This window comes from Myotis lucifugus, unplaced genomic scaffold, assembly GCF_000147115.1.
Source record: "Myotis lucifugus unplaced genomic scaffold, Myoluc2.0 scaffold_101, whole genome shotgun sequence".
NCBI lineage: Eukaryota > Metazoa > Chordata > Mammalia > Chiroptera > Vespertilionidae > Myotis > Myotis lucifugus.
This window is the reverse complement of record NW_005871149.1, coordinates 1,801,399-1,824,741: the sequence shown is the minus strand read 5'-3', so window position 1 is coordinate 1,824,741 and position 23,343 is coordinate 1,801,399. Positions and strand designations below refer to the sequence as shown.

At 40.6% G+C, this 23,343-nt stretch overlaps 2 protein-coding genes across 12 annotated transcripts in view; one reads left to right on the top strand and one right to left on the bottom strand.

Annotated features, from left to right (window-relative positions):
• CTTNBP2NL (CTTNBP2 N-terminal like) overlaps positions 1 to 23,343 on the top strand; it is a 40,265-nt gene that overhangs the window by 3,996 nt on the left and 12,926 nt on the right. Inside the window, exons 1-3 of one of the 4 annotated variants that reach the window (XM_014458983.2) lie at positions 4,364 to 4,742; positions 7,385 to 7,508; positions 9,959 to 10,066. In XM_014458983.2, the coding sequence (XP_014314469.1) occupies positions 9,968 to 10,066 (99 nt within the window). In that variant the 5' untranslated portion in view covers positions 4,364 to 4,742; positions 7,385 to 7,508; positions 9,959 to 9,967. Of the gene's footprint in view, positions 1 to 4,363; positions 4,743 to 5,684; positions 5,826 to 7,384; positions 7,509 to 9,958; positions 10,067 to 23,343 lie in introns of those variants that run through there. The other 3 variants (XM_023757065.1, XM_006092516.3, XM_014458984.2) reach the window with 3 other exon arrangements.
• The window catches only part of ST7L (suppression of tumorigenicity 7 like), a 138,468-nt gene continuing 115,499 nt past the window's right edge, over positions 375 to 23,343 (bottom strand). For 5 of the 8 annotated variants that reach the window (XM_014458977.2, XM_014458980.2, XM_023757062.1 and 2 more), the window contains 2 exons: positions 2,668 to 2,862; positions 377 to 2,353 (listed from right to left, as the gene is read on the bottom strand). In XM_014458977.2, the coding sequence (XP_014314463.1) occupies positions 2,702 to 2,862 (161 nt within the window). In that variant the 3' untranslated portion in view covers positions 377 to 2,353; positions 2,668 to 2,701. Of the gene's footprint in view, positions 2,354 to 2,667; positions 2,863 to 7,950; positions 8,287 to 23,343 lie in introns of those variants that run through there. The other 3 variants (XM_023757064.1, XM_006092520.3, XM_014458975.2) reach the window with 3 other exon arrangements.

Here is a 23,343-nt window from a genome sequence, read left to right as displayed (position 1 = left end):
TCTGGTTTACTGCATGCTTGCATTTGCATTCCACACCCTGGATGACAGCAGTTTTACAGAGTGCCCTGTCGCACTCTGGGACCCCTCGGGGGATGTCAGAGAGCCTGTTTCTGCCCAATGCCCTCAGGCCAGGCTGAGGGACCCCACCTGCTGGTGGGACCCCCGCTCACTCCGCAGACACCCTTCGAGCCACGGTGCCACCCCAGGTGCAGCCAGCCGGGGAGGGACCAAAGGAGGTTGGCTCCAGGGCGTGTTCGGCCCGTCTTGCCCAGACCCGCCCCACCAGCCACCTTCTAATTAATTTCCTTTCAATGTGCACGAATCCGTGCACCAGGTCACTAGTATGTTATAGAGGAGAGAGAAAAGACAGTAACTGACAAGTTAAGTTGTAGGGAAAAGAGAAGCACTAAGTGGTTTCGTGGTGGGAAGGGGGCCTTCTTGGTTTCTGCTTAGTCCTTTCTGTTGCAGCAGGTCATAGAGGAGTGAGAACAGAACCAGTCTGGTTCTTAACTGGTTTAATATTTGAGGGCACAAAAATGATCTGGTCTGTTTGGACATTGGCTTCTTCCTGTCCCTTCTGTTCTTAAGTGAAAGGCACAGACGTTTTCTGAAAAGGTTCTACCCCTAAAGACTTCTCCATTTCTAAACCTTACCCTTCACCACGCTGACTCTTAACACATTCCTCTCGGGATCTGCCTACTTCTCATTCAGCATGTCTCACACCACAGTCATCATTTCCCCGCTAAAACCAGTTCCTTTTCTAACATCCCTGTTCTTGCTAATGGCATCATCATTTAGTCACCCAGTCTTCAAACCTCAGCTGACCTGGGATCATTTCCCCTCTTGCCTCCTTAAATGGAGCCAGAATCCAGTTCCTGTAAATTCTTTATAAAGTCTCTTGCATCAGTCCTTCTTACTGCCACCGTCTTAATTCTCTCATTTTTGCCTCAGATCTCTCCTGGGAAAGTTTTCTCCCAACTGCCCCTTCTGCTTCCAGTTTGCCTTCAATCCGCTATGGGCTGCAAGCTTTAACGTTCCTAAAACTGCTTTCGTTATGATAGTCACCTGGTTAAACATGTTGAGTCGCATCTCATTTCCTAAAGGATAGTCCAATTTCGATGGCTGTCATCCAAGGTACCTTCCCTTACATTTCTTTCCAGCCTGCGTTTTTTGAGTACCCCCTCGAACCAGAGGCTGCTCGGTGCTAAGTGTAATCAAGTTGAATGCGACAGTGTTTGTCTAGAAGAGCAGTCACGTGAGACAGAAGGCAGATATGTAAACAGATGAGTTGATAGAACAGAATGTGATAACTGCTCCTGGGTTATGAATATACATACATACCTATTATGTATGTACATATAGATATGGACCTAAGCATTTGACATAATGTAAAAAAATAGCGGTGATATTTTTAGAAAACCCATTTCTCGGCCATTACAAGTTAAAATTGTGACGATTAAAAGCCATAAAAATTCAGTGAAGCAAAGGCGTGCTTTGCACCTATCTGCCAGTCACAGAAAGCCAGTCTTTCTCAGCTGTGTGCAGATTCTGCCGGCGGAGCAGTGTCGTGCGTGTTCCCAAGCCTCCTTCCTAGGAACCGGCCAGGCCTTCTCTTTCCTGTAGCTGTTAAATCAGAAGGAGTCCATTTCTTTTTATTTCTAAATTCGACACATGAATGACAGTAAATGAGGACGCATTGGAAAAAGAAAAACCTCATTATCTTTGGAGATGAAGCCCAGTATATGCTCTCCAGGGATGAGAAATGAGAAGACTGACCAGTCACTAACTCATGTAAACCATTTAGTATCCTGTTAGAGTATGAATTGTTATCCCCATTTTATAGACAAGACCTTAGAGCTCAGAGGTTAAGTGGATCAAGGAACCACGAAGTGGCTGAGCAGGGATGCAAACCTAGGTCTGTCCGACACCAAAGTCCATGCACTTTCCACCGCGACACTTCCTCCCAGGAGAATTATTGTCCCCAGAGAACCTTGGAGCAAAAACAATCGCTGGGTCTGTTGTGGGTAATTTTCAACTGATACCAAATTGTTAACCTTTTTTTAAAATCAGTGACCTGGTTTAGAAGACAAAATTTAAAAAGCAAAACAGCATCATCAGTTATATTTCTGTCAGAGGCTTTTGTGAAGTTTTTTGGCAGTTCAGGGGGAGTCAGGTTAGGGGCACAGCCATAACACAGATACCTTGATTGTCCGTGGTTTGCCCTCCATGCCATATACTCTGTTTCTTCCGATTTGGAATCCTGCTGGAGTCAATAACTTCATCCTGCAATAACTGTTGAAGGGTTTTTTATATTCCAGGCTGTCTCTTGAATTGTGGCCCATGAATCATTTTACTGGAAATAAAATTAATCTACATGTTATTGTTCTCTCCTTGTGGTACTTTACAAATCATCATGGCATTATATCAGAAAAGCAAAACTTTAGGGGAATGATGGACAAATAGATGACATAGACTGATATATTTCAATGAAATCACATTGTAATTTTATTTAAACTAAATAAAGCCAACTTACAAGTATACTTGAAATGGTTCATATTTCTGGTAATTTTCTGATGTTAAAAGACATATCTTTTTTATTTTAATGAAAAAATGTATTAACATAAAAATTACTATTCACTTTCATTAACATACATTCCAGTAGCTTACCTAATGTAGTTCTTCTGGTTTGGTCTTGTCTCACTCAGGTGAGAATACTTGAAAGGGTGTAAACAGATATCCAGGTAGACAGACCTGTTTTTAATAGCGTCGTGCTAAATGTCCTCATTTTTGGGGAAAGATGTTTGAATGTTTGTTGATGGGCATGAGGCCACTTCCTCCTTTTCTTCAATGTACATATAAATCCTGTTGGCAACATAGGACAGTGAAAGAAACAGATGCACACACATAGCAGGAGAGAGAGACATCACACCCACACAGGGCTACACCAGAGATGTGCGAGTCTTAAAACAACTAAACAATCAAAAGCCTGATATCCATCATGGTGTCCCAGAAAGTGGGTTAGACTACATCTTAAAAAGACATGAATGTTAACCTAGTTTTACTATTTAACTGTAATCTCCAGAAAAGTAATTTAACTCTGGCCTCGGTTTTCACCTGTGAATAGACAGTGCTGAATTCGATTCTTTCTGAGGCCCTTCCAGCTTTGTGAATCGCATGTGGGCCCAGGTTTTTCCTCCACGCCCTTCCTGAAGGCTGATAAAATGAGCAGATCAGATGTGAACAGTGGTTACCAAGTAGCAGGGGTTAGTAAGGAAGCCTCTGGAATCATATTACCGAGGTTCCAATCCCATTTCCATCCTTTACCAGATGTGAAACGCTAAGCAAGTTAGTTAGCCTTCATGCCTTAGGTTTCCCATCTGTAAAATGGGGGTGATGAAGAAGAATTCCTTGGTGAGTTACAGCATCTCTCTCCTAAGGTGGTTGTGAGGATTGAGTTGATACATGTCAAGTACTTAGAACACTGCCTAGAATATGTTAACGTTTATTAGCTCAATAACTGTTTATATTTTTCATTATTACTGCTTAAATTCTTAGAAAACTGTGCTATAAAACTCTGAGGTGGTGGTGATTAATGTTGATAAGCTCAATTATATCATTAGTAATTCCTATGCTAAGCATCAATCCAGAAAAGCTGGTATCCTAGAATCTGCTTTGAGAGAACAGTACTGTGTATTTGAACAGACTACTGAGAGTATTTTCAATGTTAACCTTACAGAGTATTGGCCTCATCACAGAACTGGTTTCTGGAGGCCTGCTTAACGCTATCTGTAGTGTGGGTGCAAAAAGCAGTCTGATAAGACAAAGCAAGGCATTCTGAAAAATCTGCTATGGTACTCTCATGGTAGGGGGGAGAGTGGGATCGAGTTGCTCTAAAAGTTGTAAATGATTAGCATGCTGTATTATTAGTTTTCTAGGGCTTCCATAGCCAAGTACCACAGACGGGGTGGCTTAAACAACAGAAATTAATTATCTCACACCTGAGACTGGAAGTCCAGAAGCAACCTGTCAGCATGATTGGGTGCTTCCGAGGTTTCTCTCTCTGGCTTGTGGATAGCTGTGTTCTTTCTGTCTTCACATGTTCCTTCCTTGTCTCATGTTGTATCCACATTTTCTCATAAAGACACCAGTCATATTAGGGCCACCCCAATGACCTCATTTTAACCCAACTAACTCTTTGAAGACCCTGTCTCCCCATGCAGTCGCATTCTGAGGTCCTGGGGATTAGGACTGCAACATAGGAATTTGGGGGAGGGAGGACACAGTTCAGCCCGTAACGTATGTTATAACATGTAGACACATAAAGACCCAAATAGTCCAGTAATGTATTTTACTTTAAACTGAAAGAAGATTAATTTGACACTTGTAGTAAAAGCTTGCATTGCTTAGTATTGTAGAATTCAGTAAAACGCGATTCGCTTTTTTACAGTGGTTTTAGAACCTTTGTAAACAATAATAGCAAAAACAGCTCCTTTAGTAAATGTACAGAAGACCTGCTTTTTAATCAGAGAATTAATTTTTGATAGTACTTTGACACGTTTTTGTCCCCGGGCTCACCCTAAAATGCCAAAAGTGGAATGAGAGGTACAGTTTGGAACGTTGTCATTCTTTTACCCGCAAATACATAAATAACCCTTCTGAAAAACTGGAAAGCCAGAGGGTGGGGAAACTTACATCTTTTGAGATCGTCAAGAGAACATGTCAACACCTTCTATCTCCAGATGGTATGTTGTTTTGGATTCATTCTTTAAAATAGCAGTGCATTTTTGTCCATATTTAGATTTAGTATTTATAAATGTGACAGGTTTTATTTTTTAAAATTTCATATAGCCCTGGCCAGTGTGGCTCAGTTGATGGAGCATCATCCTGTGCACTGAAAGATTGCCAGTTAATTCCTGGTGAGAGCACATGCTCAGGTTGTAGGTTTGATCCTGGTTGGGGTGCGTGCAGGAGGTAAAGGATCAATGTCTCTCTCTCTCTCCCTCCCTCCCTCCCTCTCACTTCCTCTCTCAAATCAATAAAAAGAAAATTTTTAATTCATATATCCTGGATTTCTAAGGAAGCACAGTATCCAGTGGAAAGCTGTCAGAAACACCTGTTTTGTATGTTAGTGCTGGCTCTTTGAATTTTAAGAATTAACTGGCCTCCGACATTTTGGTTTTGCGTCTATGTGTATGAAAGAGTCTTTACTTTTAGTATCTTATCACTGATACTAAAAACTTACTGAATGGCTTGAATATCAGTCAGTTGTAGCTCAAGTATAAATTTCTTAAATTTGATGTCTGAGCATATTAATAAAGAAGTGATTTTTATCCAGTTTTGCAAGAGTGATCTGGGTAAAACAACTGATTTGTTTTTATACTAGCCAAGTTGATTCTATTTTTTTTCTTAAGGTATTTCTAAGATTTATTGAAAAATATTATTTTTCCTCTTTCATGTCTCATGTTACCCTCCACTTAGAAATAAATAAAGCCTTTAGTAGTTCCACGTGAAAACATACACACACCCAGATACCAGATAGACAAACATCTTACTTGTACTCCACCCTGCCCTGCCCACTGCTTGCATAGCTGTAGAAGCTGTTTGGGGTGTTTCTTTTTCTGCCACCCAATCTCTATGTGGTAAAAAGGCAACAAAGCCTGCTGTCCCAGCCAATTAATTCAGAGTTCCAGAGCAAAAGCTGGGACTTCCTCAAGAAAAAGGCACAACCAGAACCAGAATGAGTGGAGCCTTGGTGTCATCCAGAAAGGGGACAGGGTCAGAACCGAGTGAACAGAGCCCAGGCCACAGCATGCTTCCATGGCAAGGTTCCGAGGGCTTTGGGGGGCTTTCTCCGTACCCTTACTCTGTGACTGTGGGCACATGAACGTTGGTATAGAAGAGACATGCTCTCGGTTGTTGGCCCTGACGTGGTGGGAAGTAAGCAACATGTGAAGAGACCAAATGTTTGAAATCACATATTGATAACAAAAATGCTTCATACTTAGCCCATAAATAGGCTAATTTTCCAGAGTATTAAAATAGATATAACTTTATCTTTTTTATTATATATTTACATATATTTTTATTGGGAAAACTATGAAGCTTAAAATAGCTACAGCTAGCTGTGTCCAGTGTATAATAATGTATCCAGACAACTTGTCCACAAGTGGTCTTTATTTCATATTTATCGACTGGAGCATTCCTTAGACAGAAATATCTGTGGCTAAACTCGAAGGAAAGGGAAAGTTTGGTCTCGGATTCTAATGGAAGGAATGAACTGAGTGAGCATCTGGTTGAAATGATCTTGTCTTTCAAAGTTGCTTAATGGATGATGACAGTGACAAGTAACAGCTCATTTAGAAAAACGAGTACGGAATGAGTCTGTACACTGCGACACAGCATGCCAAAAATCTGGCTCGTATTTCTGATAATGACTGCGGAGTTAGAAATGGCCTTTTTCTGAAAATCCAGGGCCACATAATTTATATATTGGGCAGAAATTTGGGGTGGGGCTTATTTAGTGGTTTGCCTGTATGATGGCTCTATACTCTTGTTACTGACTGCACAACAAACACACTTCTCTCCTAAATGGAGAGACCCATAATTAGGTTAACGGCTGATTCTTGGTTAAAGACACAAGCATTTATTGCTGCGTTATTCCTCCTCCAACGTTGTCCCTATTTGACTGTCACGTTTTGGCAACTCAAATAGGGCTTCAGGCCTGGTTCCTAAAAATACAAGGCCAAAATTATGTTTTATCAAGTAAAATTTTAAACCTGTCGTTTTTTTTAAGTCTGCTGGGTCTAATTCACTGTTAGGACAGTAAAACACATTTTGTATATAATTTGACATTTAATATTTGAAAATAAATGGGGAGAAGTAGAAGCTTGGGATGAGTGATCAGCCTTACAAAGTCCAGATGGTGACAGGTTGGTTTATTTGTTTTTTGACTGGCAGGAGGTGAGGGGATGAGAATTCTCCTCTCACGGATTTGGCAATGTGAAATATTCGGTTATATTTATTTTTCTTTGTCCATTGTGCCTAAGTCATGGTGACTCAAGCAAATAGGCTTTTGTCCGTTCAGGGAAATAAAGTCACTCTCTTCTAGAGACGTGCATAAGTTAGTCCTTGACATGGCAATGGACACCTTAAAGTAGAAGAGGTTCTGAAAGCCCTCCCCTTCCCTAATTATAATTGCGTAAGGGAAGCGGACCCCTGCTATATTACTCAGCTTCAACTTGAAGAAGTGGCTATTTTCCTCTTTGTTCGAATCAACCTACAGCTGTCAGGCCTCATCATCCTAATGACACAGTTGACATTCATGAGATTTAGACATTGTTTATAGTGTGGTCACATCGGCAATAAATTTCTTATTCTCTTGCAGCATTGGACACTTTTTCACCATGTTGACGGCATTTTAAATATATTTGTCAATTTTCCCAAATTTTAACTGAAGAAAACTTTCAGAGTTTCTACTTGAGGACTGAAGTGTGACTGCCAATTATCAGGTCAGTATCATCCCATCCTACCCCACCCCCACCCCCATCCTCAGCAATATCCCTGCCATCGAAAACATGAGGCAGTTTTACTAGCTTCCATTTATGTCATGCAAAAATGTATTGCAGTATCTTGTGTATTGAGATTATGTTCAAATGAATAGAAAAAGCAAAGAACTGCTGATTTTTAATATTTATAAAGAAAGGTTATGCCCTAGCTGGTTTGGCTCAGTGGATAGAGCGTTGGCCTACGGACTGAAGGGTCCCGGGTTGGATTCCAGTCAAGGGCACATGCCCAGGTTGTGGGCTTGATCCCCAGTGGGGGGCATGCAGGAGGCAGCCAATCAATGATTCTCTCTCATCATTGATGTTTCTCTCTCTCTCTCTCTCTCTCTCTCTCTCTCCCTCTCTGAAATCAATAAAAAAAATATATTTAAAAAATAAAGAAAGGTTATCGGATTATACAAAAACAGATCTGTGGGTTTTTGAATTATTATACAGCTGTGGCCCTTTTTTTCCTTCTGTGTCATATTTGTATTGTATTCACTTCATGCAGACACTAAGCTAAATGGGTTGGTACACATTAGCAAGATGTTCCAGATATTAACATTTGTGTGCAGGAGTGATTTACACACGTAGAGATAACAAGCCAGGTGACTCAGCTGGCAGCTTCGTCCTCGCCATTCTTCACTCAGGATGCTGGCCCCTTTTTACAAAGGGCCGCAGAAGGTATTTCTGAGGTCATTGGTCTTGGCTGCCCCTAACTGTGGTAATGCTGTTCTCTGAATTGCTTTGGAAAATGAGAGAGGATAGTAGTTATTAATAATTAAAACCGTTCTTCCGTTTGTATCAGGAACTTGGCAATGCATTCTACTTTTATCAACGCAATCTCCACAGTAACGCTATGAGTTAGATATCATCACCCCCTTTCACAGATAAGAAAGGTGATCATCTGAAAACTTGCCCAAAGTTACACAACCAGGAAGATGCACACTTGGCATCTATCTGATTGCAAAGCCACGTGTTCTTTCCAACATTCCATCTATATTAAGTTTAGCTTTATTAGGTTTATTGCTGTTTTTTAGTTCTTATTTTTAAAATAACTGCCGTGAGCCCTGGCCGGTGTGGCTCAATTAGTTGGACACCATCCCATGTACTGAAAGGTTCCCGGATCGATTCCTGGTCAGGGAATATGCCTGGGTTGAGGACTTGATTCTCCATAGGGGGTGTGCAGGAGGCAGCCCATCGATGTTATGCTCTCACATCCATGTTTCTCTTTCTCCCTCTCCCTTCTTCCTATTTCTCTCAAAATCAGTAAACTAGCCTTTAAAAAAATAACTGTTTTGAGATCTCTCTCTAACACTGATGTGAGAATTACTTACTAGTCGCTAAAACTCCCTCATTAGAAAGTTAGCCCTTTAAAGGTGAAGCTACATTGAACATATTTTACCATGTGGCGAAAAGATTTGCACAGCATGTCCCAAAACATAGTCTAACAACACAGTGAAGTAAGAGTTTTCTCCATGTTTTCCTTCACCTGAAGGCATAGCTCTGGAGGGAATCAATGAGTCTTTTGTGTGCCTCCTAAAGTTTAATGTTCTCTTAAGAGCTGGGAATTACTGGAGGGTGTGTGCACCAGTCATGCCATGATTCACTCTACAGAAAACTATAGGAAAGTAGTATTTGCTCTACTCTGGAAGTTGTAAAATGTATTTTACCATAAATGCTGGTCAAAAGAACCTAAAACAACCATCTAATTTCTATGTGTGGTTTGTGAGAAATTAATCTGTGGAAAAGATAGAATTTGTGCCATGAGATTTCCTATTTAACATATTTCAAAAGATACAATTCCTTGTAGAAATGTGAACTTAAGTGAAATACATTCAGTAGTCTGGCCAATGAAGATGTTTAAAACAATATATTTTTAAGAAGCCATTTAAAATTACTTTTGCATATTGGTTGCATTTAAGTCTTATTTTGCTATATGAAATATAAATATTGTGATATTCTCTCTGAAAGTAGACAGTTGAAAAGAAAAATCTCTCCCATACCCCCAGCGAACATTATCTTTGCTCGAATTTCATTTCAGCCAATTTCAGAGGGATACCAGCACATTTCATATGTGGGTTTTGAATCTGGTTATCTAAAGGTGGGAAATCTTTTTATGGTATAACAATTTTTGGTGAAATACTATTAATTGTAACACAATTTTACCTGAATTTCTAGTGAACAAAATTAGTGACTAACTCATTCTGAGACCTTCTAGGATGCTTGCAAATATGCCTAGAGGAAAAACGATAAAATGTATTTTTGTGAGTAGTGATGAAATAAAGTGAATTTTACTTTCTCAAAGCTTTTTATACTATAATAGTTATACTTCTTGTCTGTCTCAATTTATTTTTCTTTGATCATATCAAGTTAACTCTGTCTTCAGAGATTGTCTGATTGTGTCTCTGTTTTAGGCCTTCAGGATGAATCTGGAAAAACTCAGCAAGCCTGAACTCCTAACACTGTTCAGTATTCTTGAAGGAGAGCTTGAAGCCAGGGACCTTGTTATAGAAGCTTTAAAGGTATGTTAATAAGGGAAAAAGGAGATGTCATCATATGTTTTTTGAAAGTTGTTTCATTGGTTGTAATTTACTTAACCAGGGTATTTCTATAGCCCTGTTGAAGTCAGAGGCCTGGGTATACTTACTGACACTTGGAGTGGCAGCCACCTGTGTGGTGGTGTTTTAGGGACACCAGTGAAGCCTTTCTGTCCCCAAAATAGTTCCTTTAATCTCTCTACCTGATGTCTGGACCTTGAACTTCATTCTTTAGCTCAGTGGTCTTAGCTGTGTTTGAATGCCATCCCCTTGATAACCTGCTGAGACTTGCTTCCTTAAAGAAAATGTATATACAGCTGTGGCCGGGTGGTTTCTCTCTCTCTCTCTCTCTCTCTCTCTCTCTCCTCACTTTCTAAAATCAATTTTAAAAACATACCCTTGGCCTTGGGTGAGGTTTTTTTTTTAAAAAAAGTATATGCACCCCCCCCAAAAAAAATGTATATACACCCATATACCACAATTCAGGATATAATATCTATGAGATCAAGGACCCATGAAGACCATCCATGGATTCTCTAGACCCCAGATTAAAAATTCCTAGTTTTATTTCAGTATTTGATATCCATTAAAATGAAAAGGGGGAGGGGTGTTAACTGTACTTTCTACCCAGTTTTGTTGTAAACCTAAAACTGCTCTAAAATATATAGTCTAATTTTTTTTAAATTCTTTTTATTTTTACTGATTTCAGAGAGCAGGGAGAAGGAGAGAGAGATAGAACACCCCAGCGAACATTGCAGTATCCTGCATGCCCCCCACTGGGGATCAAGCCTGCAACCTGGCATGTGCCCTTGACCAGAATTGAACCTGGGACCCTTCAGTCCGCAGGCTGATGCTCTATCCACTGACCAAAACCCGCTAAGGCTATAGTCTAATTTTTTAAAAAAATAGAAGGGGAGGGAAATAACTCCTTTTAAGTGTCATAAGTTTTTACACCTTAGTAAGGATGTTTTCCAATCAGTCTTTTTAAAATATATATATTTTTATTGATTTCAGAGAGGAAGGGAGAAGAAGAGAGAGAGAGAGAGAAATATCATTGATGATAATCATCAATCGGCTGCCTCCTGCGCACCCCCCACTGGGGACCAAGCCTGCAATCCGGGCTTGTGCCCTGACTAGGAATCAACACTGACCCACTGAGCCATACAGGGCAGGCCCCAATCTGCCTTGAGATAATATTTGGGGAGGGGGAGACCATATCTTAGGGTGTCTGTGTGAGTAGTAGGACAATGACACTCCAGAAGGAGGCGGAAACAGCCAAAGAGGAGACTTGAGCGTGAAGAGAGCATAGTCCCTGCCAAGTGTAACTGAGTGTCTAAATATCTAGGAAGATTTTTATAGTTAAAAATTATAGTTAGAGGTTATGTTGATGTTCATTAGGTTTATGAAGTGCTTTACTACATTTTTTTCAAAAGTACCCTCACTCTTTATATGAAATATTATGTTAATATATCATGTGAGTTCAAATGAAACGCCTTTGTTGAAGATTTCCTTACAGCAACAAAGATCATGTTCTCTTTGCCTTTCTAGGGACTTAGAGAACCAGTGACTCCTAAGTAACCCACTCATTAGGGTTCATACCAAAGGCTGCCTCTTTTCTGTTCCTGAACTTGTCTTTCCTCCCTCCCTGCACTGAAACAGAGCAAATGTGTGCCTTCACTCAATCTGGGTAGTCTTTTCTGGTATCACTCTGAAATTATAATTGTGATAAAAATGAAATCTAAACCTGTTATTTCTACATGCTGTTAAGTTTCGAGTGACGTTAATTTATGTTATTTAAGGCGACTGAAAAAGACTGACATTTCTTTTTAATTAAATACGCTTCAGGGCAGTTTTTCACTGAAAACTGTTGCTTGTGTGTCTTCCCTGGAGCTTTACAATGTGTGATAAGTCACTGTCAGGGTTTCATTTCTCAGAGTGCACGAGGCACTTCCCCTACAATGTGGGGGATGGAGTCTGCCTTACTTTCCTTCCCTGCTTGCTTCAGTCTTGCATGACTTCCCTGTGATTTCTAAATAAAAATCATATGTTTATGCCTTTGACACATGCCCGGTCACATATGTGAAAGTTCCTTGCCTGAGTCTGCCTGTCATGCCAGAGCATAAATGTGTGACCTCGGTCCAGTCATTCCATCTGTCTGGAGCGAAGCTTCCTTGTCTGCAATAAGAGGTCACGGTTCGATTCCCGATTGGGGCACATGCCCGAGTTGCAGGTTCCCATCCCCAGTGGGGGGCATGCAGGAGGTAGCCCATCGATGTTTCTCTCTCTCTCTCTCTCTCTCTCTCTCTCTCCCCCTCTCCCCCTTCCTCTCTCAAAAATCAATAAAAACATTAAAAATAAAACAAATGATTAATAACTAATATTGATATGTAACACTACAATTTCCATGGCATTGCAAATACTCCAACAGTGTAGGGTTCTTTTTTCCCTTTAGTTATAGTCTGTCAGCACATATCACGTTCCGTATCCAAGAAACAGTCAGTGGTTGCTAATCTTTGGATTGGATGTCTCTGGATGCCCTCAACAATGCCCAATTTTTAAAGATGCCCCTGCCAACATATACCACATGTATCATTATTCACTCATTTCTGTCACATTCACAGACCTTCTCCTTTGACACTGTTGGTGATTCTCTTCCTTTCCCTGAACACTGTATTCTATTTCCCTTAACCCCGTCCCACGAATACCAGCAGTCCTAACCTGCTTAAACCCAGGACAGCCTCCCCTTTCTTACCCCATGTTTATCTGATCAATGAGGAGAAAAGGAAAAGGAGGACTGGGGGAAGTCTGAGCTGGTTCCTAACCCTCACTCCCAATGCCTGTTGTTTCTCCCGCTTCCTCCCCCTGGTTCTCTGAGACCCCCTATTCTCCTCACCAGAGGAGTCATCCACTAGAACTGGCAGTGTCCCTCACTGCCTCAGCCGAGCCAGGGAGAACTTTGTTCATGGTGACCCCCTTTAGAACTCAGAAAACATTTCCAGGCGCAGCAACAGTATAAATAGCAATCAGAGTTTATGAAACTGCACAGTGTAGCAGGGCATTAAATAGACTGTCTGGAGGACCTACTGCTATTCATACTGGGCCTCCAGGAAGCAGTTGCCCATAAATATCACAGTTGACCTACACAAAAACTTGTGGGCCTCAGCCCCCTCATAACTGGGGTAGGGGTTTGGGGGTGACTGCCTCTAATGCAGTGATTCTCAACCTTCTGGCCCTTTAAATACAGTTCCTCATGTTGTGACCCAACCATAAAATTATTGTCGTTGCTACTTCATAACTGTAATGTTGCTACTGTTATGAATCGTAATGTAAATATCTGATATGCAGGATGGTCTTAGGCGACCCCTGTGAAAGGGTCGTTCGACCACCAAAGGGGTCGCGACCCACAGGTTGAGAAACGCTGCTCTAATGGGAAAACAAAATCAAAGAACGACCTTATTTTCTCTTTGCTTTTCAGCCTTAGAAACCATACAAACCTATGGAGCTTTATATGTCTGTTTTGCTAATCTTTATGTCCTCAGCACCCAGCATAGTGGCTAGTACATAGATGCTCAATAAATGTCTGTTGAACAGAGGAACTGATTGTGCCATTGTGGTATGTTGCTTTAAAAGATTGCCATAATATTTCAAAGTGAATGTTGTGAATTACTAAATTTTACAGCCTGTTCCTATGTATGCTTTAACATACTTGCCGCCTTCTGGTTTTAATGTTAACAGATGCGTAGGTGCTTGGTGCACATGTTTCCCTAAAATATATTTTTTCTGCAGGGATCCAATTTCAGTTAGTTTAGGCAGCTTCTGACTAAGCTGCCTAAAGCTTGAGAAGCTAGAGCTATAATTAAGGGAGCATTTTGATATGAAATACCATTCAGAGTCAGGCACAAGTGTTGTATCTAGTCAGTGCATACAGCTCAGAGTAATAAAGTTATCTTCTGAGGCTTAAGCTGTATGAGTTTAGCCTCCCCAGGAGTCATACATCTTTAACAGTCTATTGTTAGATAAAGTAAGTAGCAGCTGGGCTCCAAATTGTTTCAGTCCTTTGGAAAAAAAAGCAACTGCCATAACAGATTCCTAAAGGTTAACATGAAACCTCATTTTATTTGTGGGATAGTGTTTGTTTTGTTTGTTTGTTTGTTTTGATTCTGTATTACATCAGGATTTACTGCATTATTTCAGTAGCTCTTGCCTAACAGCACACACTTGTTAAACTTCTTGACTAATATGGCAGCTTACTCATTTTATTCCTTTTAGTACATTTTCACCCGAGGATGTGTTTTTTGTGGGGTTTTTTTTGTTTGTTTGTTTGTTTTTGGTTTTTAATTGATTGAGAGAGAGAAAAACATCGATGTGAGAAAGAAACATCCATCGGTTACCTCCCATACACCCCCAACCAGGGATCGAACCTGCAACCTATGTATGGACGTTGACTACTAGGAATCAAACCTGCAACCTTTGGTATATGGGACAACACTCCAACCAACTGAGCCACCTGGCCAGGGCTAGTACTTTTTCTAAACTCTTGTGTAGTGAGTTGAAAAGGTTTTGGTCTGTGTCTAAATAGCTATTATGGTTTTTCCTTTTTGTTTAAGTAAAATATCTTATCTTTTTTTTCTTCTTATCTTCAAAATAGATTTTTTTCCTGGACATAAAATCTAATGTCTAACCTTGCATCTCTGAACAAAACCTTATGGTTCACTGTAGCTGCTAAATAAATAGTAGGCCACATTGACAAAGGTCAGGTTTATACAGGGATATGTTATCAAGTTCCCAGAGTGTGTAAGTAGATCCCACCTATAGAGTTGTAATTATTTTTTAACTTTTTAAAATATCTCTATTTTTTAATATATATATACTAGAGGCCAGATGCACGAAATTCGTGCAAGGGGCTTGGCCCTTGCAGCCCCGGCTGCCTCAGCGGCCCTTGCAGCCCCAGCCGGCCCTCACAACCTCGGCCTGCCCTCACAGGCCCTCGCAGCCCTGGCTTCATCCGGAAGGTCATTCAGAAGGTCGTCTGGATGGTCCTTCTGCTGTTCAGTCTAATTAGCAGATTAGCTCTTTATTATATAGGATTAATAATATATATATTATTGATTTCAGAGAGGAGGGGAGAGGGAAAGAAGGATAGAAACATCAATGATGACAGAGAATCGTTGATCAGCTGCCTCCTACACACCCTCTACTGGGGATCGAGCCCACAACCTGGGCATGAGCCCTTGACTAGAATCAAACCAGGGACCCTTCAGTCCACAGGCCCATGCTCTATCCATTGAGCCAAACCAGCTAGGGCTACAGTTGTAATTATAAGAGCTTTATTCATTTTCCAAATTTTCTGCAAAGCGCCAGGTTGCAACTATACCCTTCTAGAGCCCCCATAGTTATGTTCCTTTTTCTCCCCCAAATACAAAAGCCTCTTCATTCTTCTGTAGCAGCCAAGACACGTTTGGCATAGAACCAGGGAGGCCAATAGAAAATAATGTAATATTCAGCCTCTTCTGTATTTGAAGTCTAATTGTTATACAGAGACCATTTATACTGTATTTGGACCTAATTGGACTTTATATAAAGTGATTTTCTGTTTTAGAAGTGATTACATCACAGGAAAACATTCTTTATGAAAGTCTTTCCCTCTGACCACTTTCTTTCCATGAATGAAAACACTATAGAAATCTCCTCCACAGTGAAAGCAAACACATTGCTGATGAACTGCCTGTCCCAGGGAGGCTGGGCTGGATCACACAGTTTACAAGAGTGCTCGGCTCATTAATGCCAGGCAAATCTAGGAAATGGCTTCCAAGCTGGTCTGACTCCTCCAGAAGACGGGGGAACCTTGATCGATAGCCATTTAGAAACTTAGAAAGTAGATTTGACTGCTAATAAAAGTTAAATCAAGCCCTAGCTGGTTTGGCTCAGTGGATAGAGCGTCGGCCTGCGGACTGAAGGGTCCCAGGTTCGATTCCGGTCAAGGGCATGTACCTTGGTTGCAGGCACATCCCCAGTGGGGAGTGTGCAGGAGGCAGCTGATCGATGTTTCTCTCCCATTGATGTTTCTAACTCTCTATCCCTCTCCCTTCCTCTCTGTAAAAAATCAATAAAATACATTTTTTTTAGAAAAAGTTAAATAGTTCATTTATGAATCTTCCACATTGGGTATATCTGCACATCTTAGATCGGATGCAAAGCCACACTTAACTACGACTAATTAGAATCTCCCCCAAATTTACTAGTATCATGTTATGTTAAAGCATTATTTAAATTGGTTATACAGTAATAAATGTTTAAGTATTACAACTTCCATGTAGAATTAACTTGAGGAGTCTTGAATTCCTTTCCCCTGATGTCTCCATCATAAAACAGGTATAACTTTTAAAACTTAGGGTAGAGCTTTGTTGTTTTTGGCCAACAGCCATTGCAGAATTCCCCGAGCAAGAAGATTTATAGACAAAAACATGGTAGACAGGACAAAGTTAGAAATATATTTAGAGTATGAGACTGTAATATGTCACTCTGGTTTAACTGTTTTGAGTTTTTTAAGCAGCCCAGGGTTAAAAATTAAAACTCTAAATGTTATATATAGGTCTGTGTTGAAACAACAAATGATTTACAGTCATGTCTTGTTTTATTGTGCTTCGCTTTAGTATTGTGCTTTGCAGATGCTAGTAATGCATTTTTTACAAATTGAAGGTTGGGGGAAACTGAAGGCTGAGATGATGGTTAGCATTGTTAGCAATAAAGCATTTTTAATTAAGGTATGTACCTTGTTTTTTAGATATAATGCTACTGCACACTTAGAAGACTATAGTACAGTGTAAACATAACTTAAAAAAATTTTTTAAATATGGTTTTATTGATTTTAGAGAGAAAGGAAGGTTGAGGGAGAGAGAGAGAAACTTGGATCGGCTGCCTCCTGGGAATCGAGCCTGCAACCCGAGCACATGGACTCAAACCAGCAACCTCTCGGGGCATGGGACGGTGCTCAGCCACCTGAGCTATACCAGCCAGGCTGAGCATAACTTTGATATGCCCTGGGCAACCAAAAACTTCATGTGACTCGCTTTATTGCGATACTCACTTTACTGCAGTGGTCAGGAACTGAACCTGCAATAGTTCTGAGGTATGCCTGTACTTTTGCTGAAAATATTCTTAAAATAATAATCTATAATAATAAAAGCATAATATGTTAATTAGACTGGATGTGCTTCCGGACGTCCTTCTTTCCAGACAAAGCCGCAGCGGGGGCCGCGGTGGGCAGGGGCCAGGGCCAAGGCCCTTGCATGAATTCGTGCATCGGGCCTCTAGTAATAAAGTGGCAAAGATATAGAACAAAACAAGAAAGTATTAAGTAAGGTCTATAGCTCAACACCACAAACACAGGTTCACTGTAAGCAGAGCCGACATCTGCTGTTGGCCATGGTTTTGTGCCTGTTATGGAAGCAGATTATTATAAAGGCTGGGCTGGGAGGAGGAAGGTAAAATTGAATTTAGCAAGCAGCATACACTGTCCTATATTAGTAAGCCTGTCAAGAGTGTTTGCATTAAAGAAAAAATCAGAATATACTGTGAATGTACTTGAATGGACTCAAAGTGGATGCATTCTTCAACATTGATAAGCCTGGATCTAACATTATTCTTTGGCCAAAATGATCTCATTTTGATAGTTGATTTTTCAGAAGAGCTTTAAGATTGGGGTAGGTAATTTAGACCTTTGAAAAAAATCACATGAACGTAAAAGCTGAAACCGAGAGAAGTTCAGTTTCTGCTTGGATAAAAGAATTGGAGAATTGGGAAGTGAACAATTTTATTTAGGAAATTGAATTATAAGATTTTAGATTTATATTCATAACCTTTACAATGAAATATGGTTTAGAAGGGAATTAATCAGTGGCCATGTTGGGCCATATTTTAATGTTTTTTTATAGTTGGAATGGCTGATTTTTTTTTTAATCCTGTTCTCCCTAAGTCCATACATGAAATCCTAGCTTTTCAAAAAAGAGACATAAAATTAATTACGATGTACTCTCCAAAACCATCAGCTAGAACATTCATTTAAGTGTACCTGTTGGGAGCATGCGCTTTCAAATCAGGCAGACCTCAGTTTGAGCTCTGCCATTAGTGGTTGTGTGTGAGCTTAGACCAGTTTCTTACCCTGTAAGCAGTACCTGTACATTTGTATGGTCAGCGTGAGGATTAAATGAGAGAGCAAATGCTCATCAAGGTGCTCGGAGCTTGTTCACTGTGAGTTATTATTAGAACATAGGTTTTAAATTCCATCCATTTAAGAACAAGGCACATTCCATAAAGCACACTGTCTTCCCTAATACTGTAATATGCTGTCCTTTGTAAGAAAGATGAAGCTTTCAATCTTTGTTAATCGACGGGACTTGCGTGTTAGCTTGTTTTTCTTACAGAATTGATGGCTTTGAGTTGATCCATCCCCACCCCCACAACCAAAAGCATGTCTTTAGAGACAGCTGGCAGGGTTAAGGGTGCACTCTGGGGCATGAAACAGATGTTATGTTATATTCCCCTGTTTCTCTCTTTATAGTGAAAACAGGAAATACAGGGACAGTGTGGAAGCTTTTTAGAATGGATTTTTCCCATTGATTTCTTTATTTCTCTGTTTGATTTGGCATATTGTTATATTTTGTTTTTTAAACAGCTTTATTTAGGTATAACTGATATACAATAGGCTACATATATTTAATGTGTACAGATTGATGTTTTGATATATGTATTCCCCATGAATCTGTTACTATAATCAAGATGATGAACAAATCCATCACTCAGCATAATTATTCTGACATTCATCCTTGTTGTTGTATTAATACTGTAGTTCATTCCTTTCATTGCTGAGTAGTAGTTCAGTATATGGATGTATCACAGTGTGTTTTATCTGTTCATCTATCGATGAACATTTTTATTGCTTTAATTTGAGACTATTACATATACAACTGCTATGGACATTCATATACCAGGCTCTGTATGGACGTGTGCTTTCATTTCTTATGGATAAAGACCTAGGAGTGGAATGGCTCTACTGTATGGTAGGTGCAAGTTTAACTTTTTAAGAAACTGCAAACTGTTTTCCAAAGTGGATATACCCTTTCACATTCCCACTAGCATGTACTAGTACAGTGGTTCTCAACCTTCTGGCCCTTTAAATACAGTTCCTCATATTGTGACCCAACCATAAAATTATTTTCATTGCTACTTCATAACTGTAATGTTGCTACTGTTATGAATCGTAATGTAAATATCTGATATGCAGGATGGTCTTAGGCGACCCCTGTGAAAGGGTCGTTCGACCGCCAAAGGGGTCGCGACTCACAGATTGAGAACCGCTGTACTAGTATAAGAGTTCCAGTTGCTCCACATCTTCACCAACACTGGGTATAGCCAGTCTTTTCATTTTAGCCTCTCTAATCTATATAATAAAAGTCTAAGCAACCGTTACAGCAAAATGACCAGAAAGACCAGTCGCAGTGATGTGCACTGACCACTAGGGGGCAGATGCTCAATGCAGGAGCTACCCCCTGGTGGTCAATGTGCTCCCACAGAGGGAACGCCACTCAGCCAGAAGCCGAGTTCACAGCTGGCGAGTGCAGCAGCGGTGGTGGGAGCCTTTCCTGCCTCTGTGGCAGCACTAAGAAGCAGCAAGCCCAGCAGTCAGGAGCAGCGAGCAGGTGGGTGGTAAGGAGCAAGTGGTCCCAGACTATGAGAGGGATGTCCACCTGCTGGCTGAGGGGACCCGCCCCCCCAGTGCAGGAATTTCATGCATCAGGCCTCTAGTCTATTTATATAAAAGCCCAAACAACCATTTGACTGGTAGCGATGATGCGCACTGACTACCAGGGGGCAGATGCTCCGACTGGTAGCTTAGCTTGCTGCTGGGGTCCAGCCGATCGGGACTGGGCAAGATGGGCCGGACACGCCCTGGAGCCCTCCTGCGGACCCTCCCCGGCCCCAATCATGCACTGGTGCAAGGGACCCCACTCGTGCATGAACTCGTGCACCGGGCCTCTAGTAGTTATATAATATTTCATTGCAGTTTTAATTTGCAGTTCCCTACTAATGATGTTGAGCATCTTTTCATGTACTTCTTTGCCATCTGTGTTGTCCTTTTTGCTGAAGTATTTGTTCAAATCTTTTGCCCATTTTTTACATTGATTCACTTGTTTTCTCATTAAGTTTTAAGCATGTCTTCTATATCTGAATGCACGTTCTTCATTAGATATATGCCTTTCCTCCCAGTCTGTGGCGTGTCCTTTCATTCTCAACTGTATCCTTTTGAAAAGCATAAGGTTTTCCCTTTAATGAAGTCCAATTTATCAATATTTCTTTTTTGGATTTTGCTTTTAGTATCAGGTGTAGGAAATCTTTACCTAAACCAAGGTCAGAAAGGTTTTCTCCTGTTATCTTCTATAATTTTATAGCTTTTACTTTTATACTTCAGACTATGATCAACTTCCATGAATTTTGTTACATGGTACATGTGGATTAAAATCCTCTTATTTATTTATTTATTTATTGCATATGGCTATCCGATTGTTCTAGCACCATTTGTTGAAAAGACTTGTCTTCCTCTATGAAACAGCCTTGGCACCCTTGGCACAATCAGTGTCTCATGTTTGTGGGATCACTGTTCTGTTCCATTGATCTATTTGTCTACCGCAATATCCTAATTACTGTGGCCTTATAGTAAGTCTTAATCAGGTAGTGTTAAACCTCCAACTTGTGTTGTTTTAAATTTATCGATTTGAGAGAAACATTGATTTGTTGTTCTGCTTATTTATGCATTGATTGGTTGGTTCTTGTGTGTGCCCTGACTGGGGATCAACCTGGCCTTGGTGTTTGGGGACAACCCTCTAATAAACTGAGCCGGCCAGGGCAAGTTGTGTTGTTTTTAAAGTTGTTTTGGTTGTTCGTGGTCCTTGGTGTTTCCATATAAATTTTAGAGTCAGCTTGCCCATTGCATGTTGTCTCCCTTTTTGTTTTTTTTTTCTAGGGGCAACTAGAAATAACTTCTGATTAATCCCACATCACAAGGCTAACACATGCAAGAGAGACACAATAGGAGGAAGTCAAAGGAACAGGAATAAGCTGTTTCCCTTTTCTATTTGTTTTAGTTTCGGGCTGAATGAATGCAGTGAAACCCCCCACTGCTGTCATCTTGTGAACCTTCCCCAGCTGCAGAGAGCAGTGTGTGCTCTCAGTAGGTAGCACTTTACAAGCAGAACGCCTCCTTTCTTTCCTCAAAGGCGTGTCCCTTACATGAGAAATTTGCTTATTCTTCTGGCACCTAGAACCCCTAAATGTCACCATTTGTAATGTGAAAGGTGATGTGATAAAACGGTGTATAGCAAGTAACTAATATCAGACAATTACTGATTTCAGAGAGAAGGAGAGATAGAAGCATCAATGATGAGAGAGAACCATTGATCAGCTGCCTCCTGCACCCCCCACACTGGGGATCAAGTTAGAAACCCAGGCATTTGCCCTGACCAGGAATCAAACCGTGACCTGATTCATGGGTCGATGCTCAACCATTGAGCCGCACCAGCTGAGCCACGCGGGTCCTCTCTATTCATTCTACCCCGTCTCCACATAGCCCCGCACCCTCCTCTACCCCACTAACTTCTTACTCCTGCTTACTTAATAAACTTCTCAATGTGAACACTTCTCCTCCTCAGCCAAGCTAGGGACCCCATTCCCAGGATCTTACATTTGAGCATCTGGTTTCCTGCCATGTGTATAGCAGGCTGTGTTTGTAATGGAAGATACTTGCTTGAAAGACGTTTGAGAGTTCAGACCCACCCCACAATTACACATCTCCTTCCTAGAATCCCCTGAAAGGCAGATGTCCTTTCCCATTTTATTTAGTGAGCTCTTCTTCAATAGTTTAATCTTGGAGTTAGTTTCTGCAGTTACCCCACAGTGAGCGGAAGAGCCTGCGCACATCATTCGTGAATGAGGTTTTTCAAGGTCACAGTTACTTCCAGTATCACACACAGTTAGTCTGCAGGCTGGGTCTCTATATATACTTCAGAGCCGGTTTGGGGTTGTGTGCCCTCTCAACCTCATGGTGTTTCCTGTTATTCACTAAATCGCTGATAGTCCCATTTATCTGCCAGAACCCGCCCACTTCCAGGGCTGGCCTTTTCCTTCCCTTTCCTTGTGAGGGTAAGGTCTGAGCCTTAGAAAGTTCTGACCAAACAAACTGTACTTGGTGTTCCTTTAAACATTAATGATATTGTTTAGAAAACATTTAACAAGCAAAGGCAACTTGTTTATTTCTGCCGTTAGGTCTTAAACTTGTCTGGCAAATTGTCAGCTCCTTAAAAGCAGAGGATGAAATCTTACTTTAGTCAGATCTGTGTCCCCAGATCATCGCCTTCATCATTTAGCATATTTGGTCCCCAGCAGAGTAAGTGTTCAATGAAAGCATCCAAAGCACGTGCCCTGTGAAGCACCCATAGTCCAGAAAATTCCCCAACTTCTGCAGTGCTAGCTAACCCTAATAGCACAGATTTTTGTTTGTTTGTTGTGTTTTGTATATTTGATATTAGGCTGAACTTCTGGTTGGTAGACTTTTATCACATTAGTTAGTTTAAAATAAAATAATTATACTGATTCCTTGTTACTTTTAGTTTTTACATATTTATTATAGCTTAAACTGTTTAAACTCATAGATTCAGGAGTCAGACTTTTGGGTTCTTCATTCTATTCTAGTGTTTTTCAAACTTATTTGACAGGTACACCGTGAAAAATAGACTTTATATTGTAACCCAAGGGACACACACACACACACACACACACACACCCCTGTATTCTTGTGCCAAAAGAAGTCCTTCTCGAAAGGTCTTTTTTCAGTGCTCTGCGATGTTTTCTATTTCATTTTTAACCTACTGATTGAGACGAACTAAATTGAAGTTCATTCCTACAGAGTCCTGGGGGGAATACCTGTCTATGTATTGCTCATTCAGCTAACATATTCAGTACTTACTATATACCATTTACTGTTCTCCACTTAACTAACTGGCTTTGTAACCTTGGGAAAGCCACAAGTTAATGTTCAGTTTCTTCTATGACATGCAGATAGAGTGAAGCCTACCTCCAGGGAATACTGTAGGTTAGGTTAGATTAGAGGCGTAACAATCGGGTACTCTGATTGACAGGCAATACGCGCTCCACTGTCAGTGCCTCCTGTGTTGTTTCTGCTGTTCTTATCATGACTTAAATAACTTTGG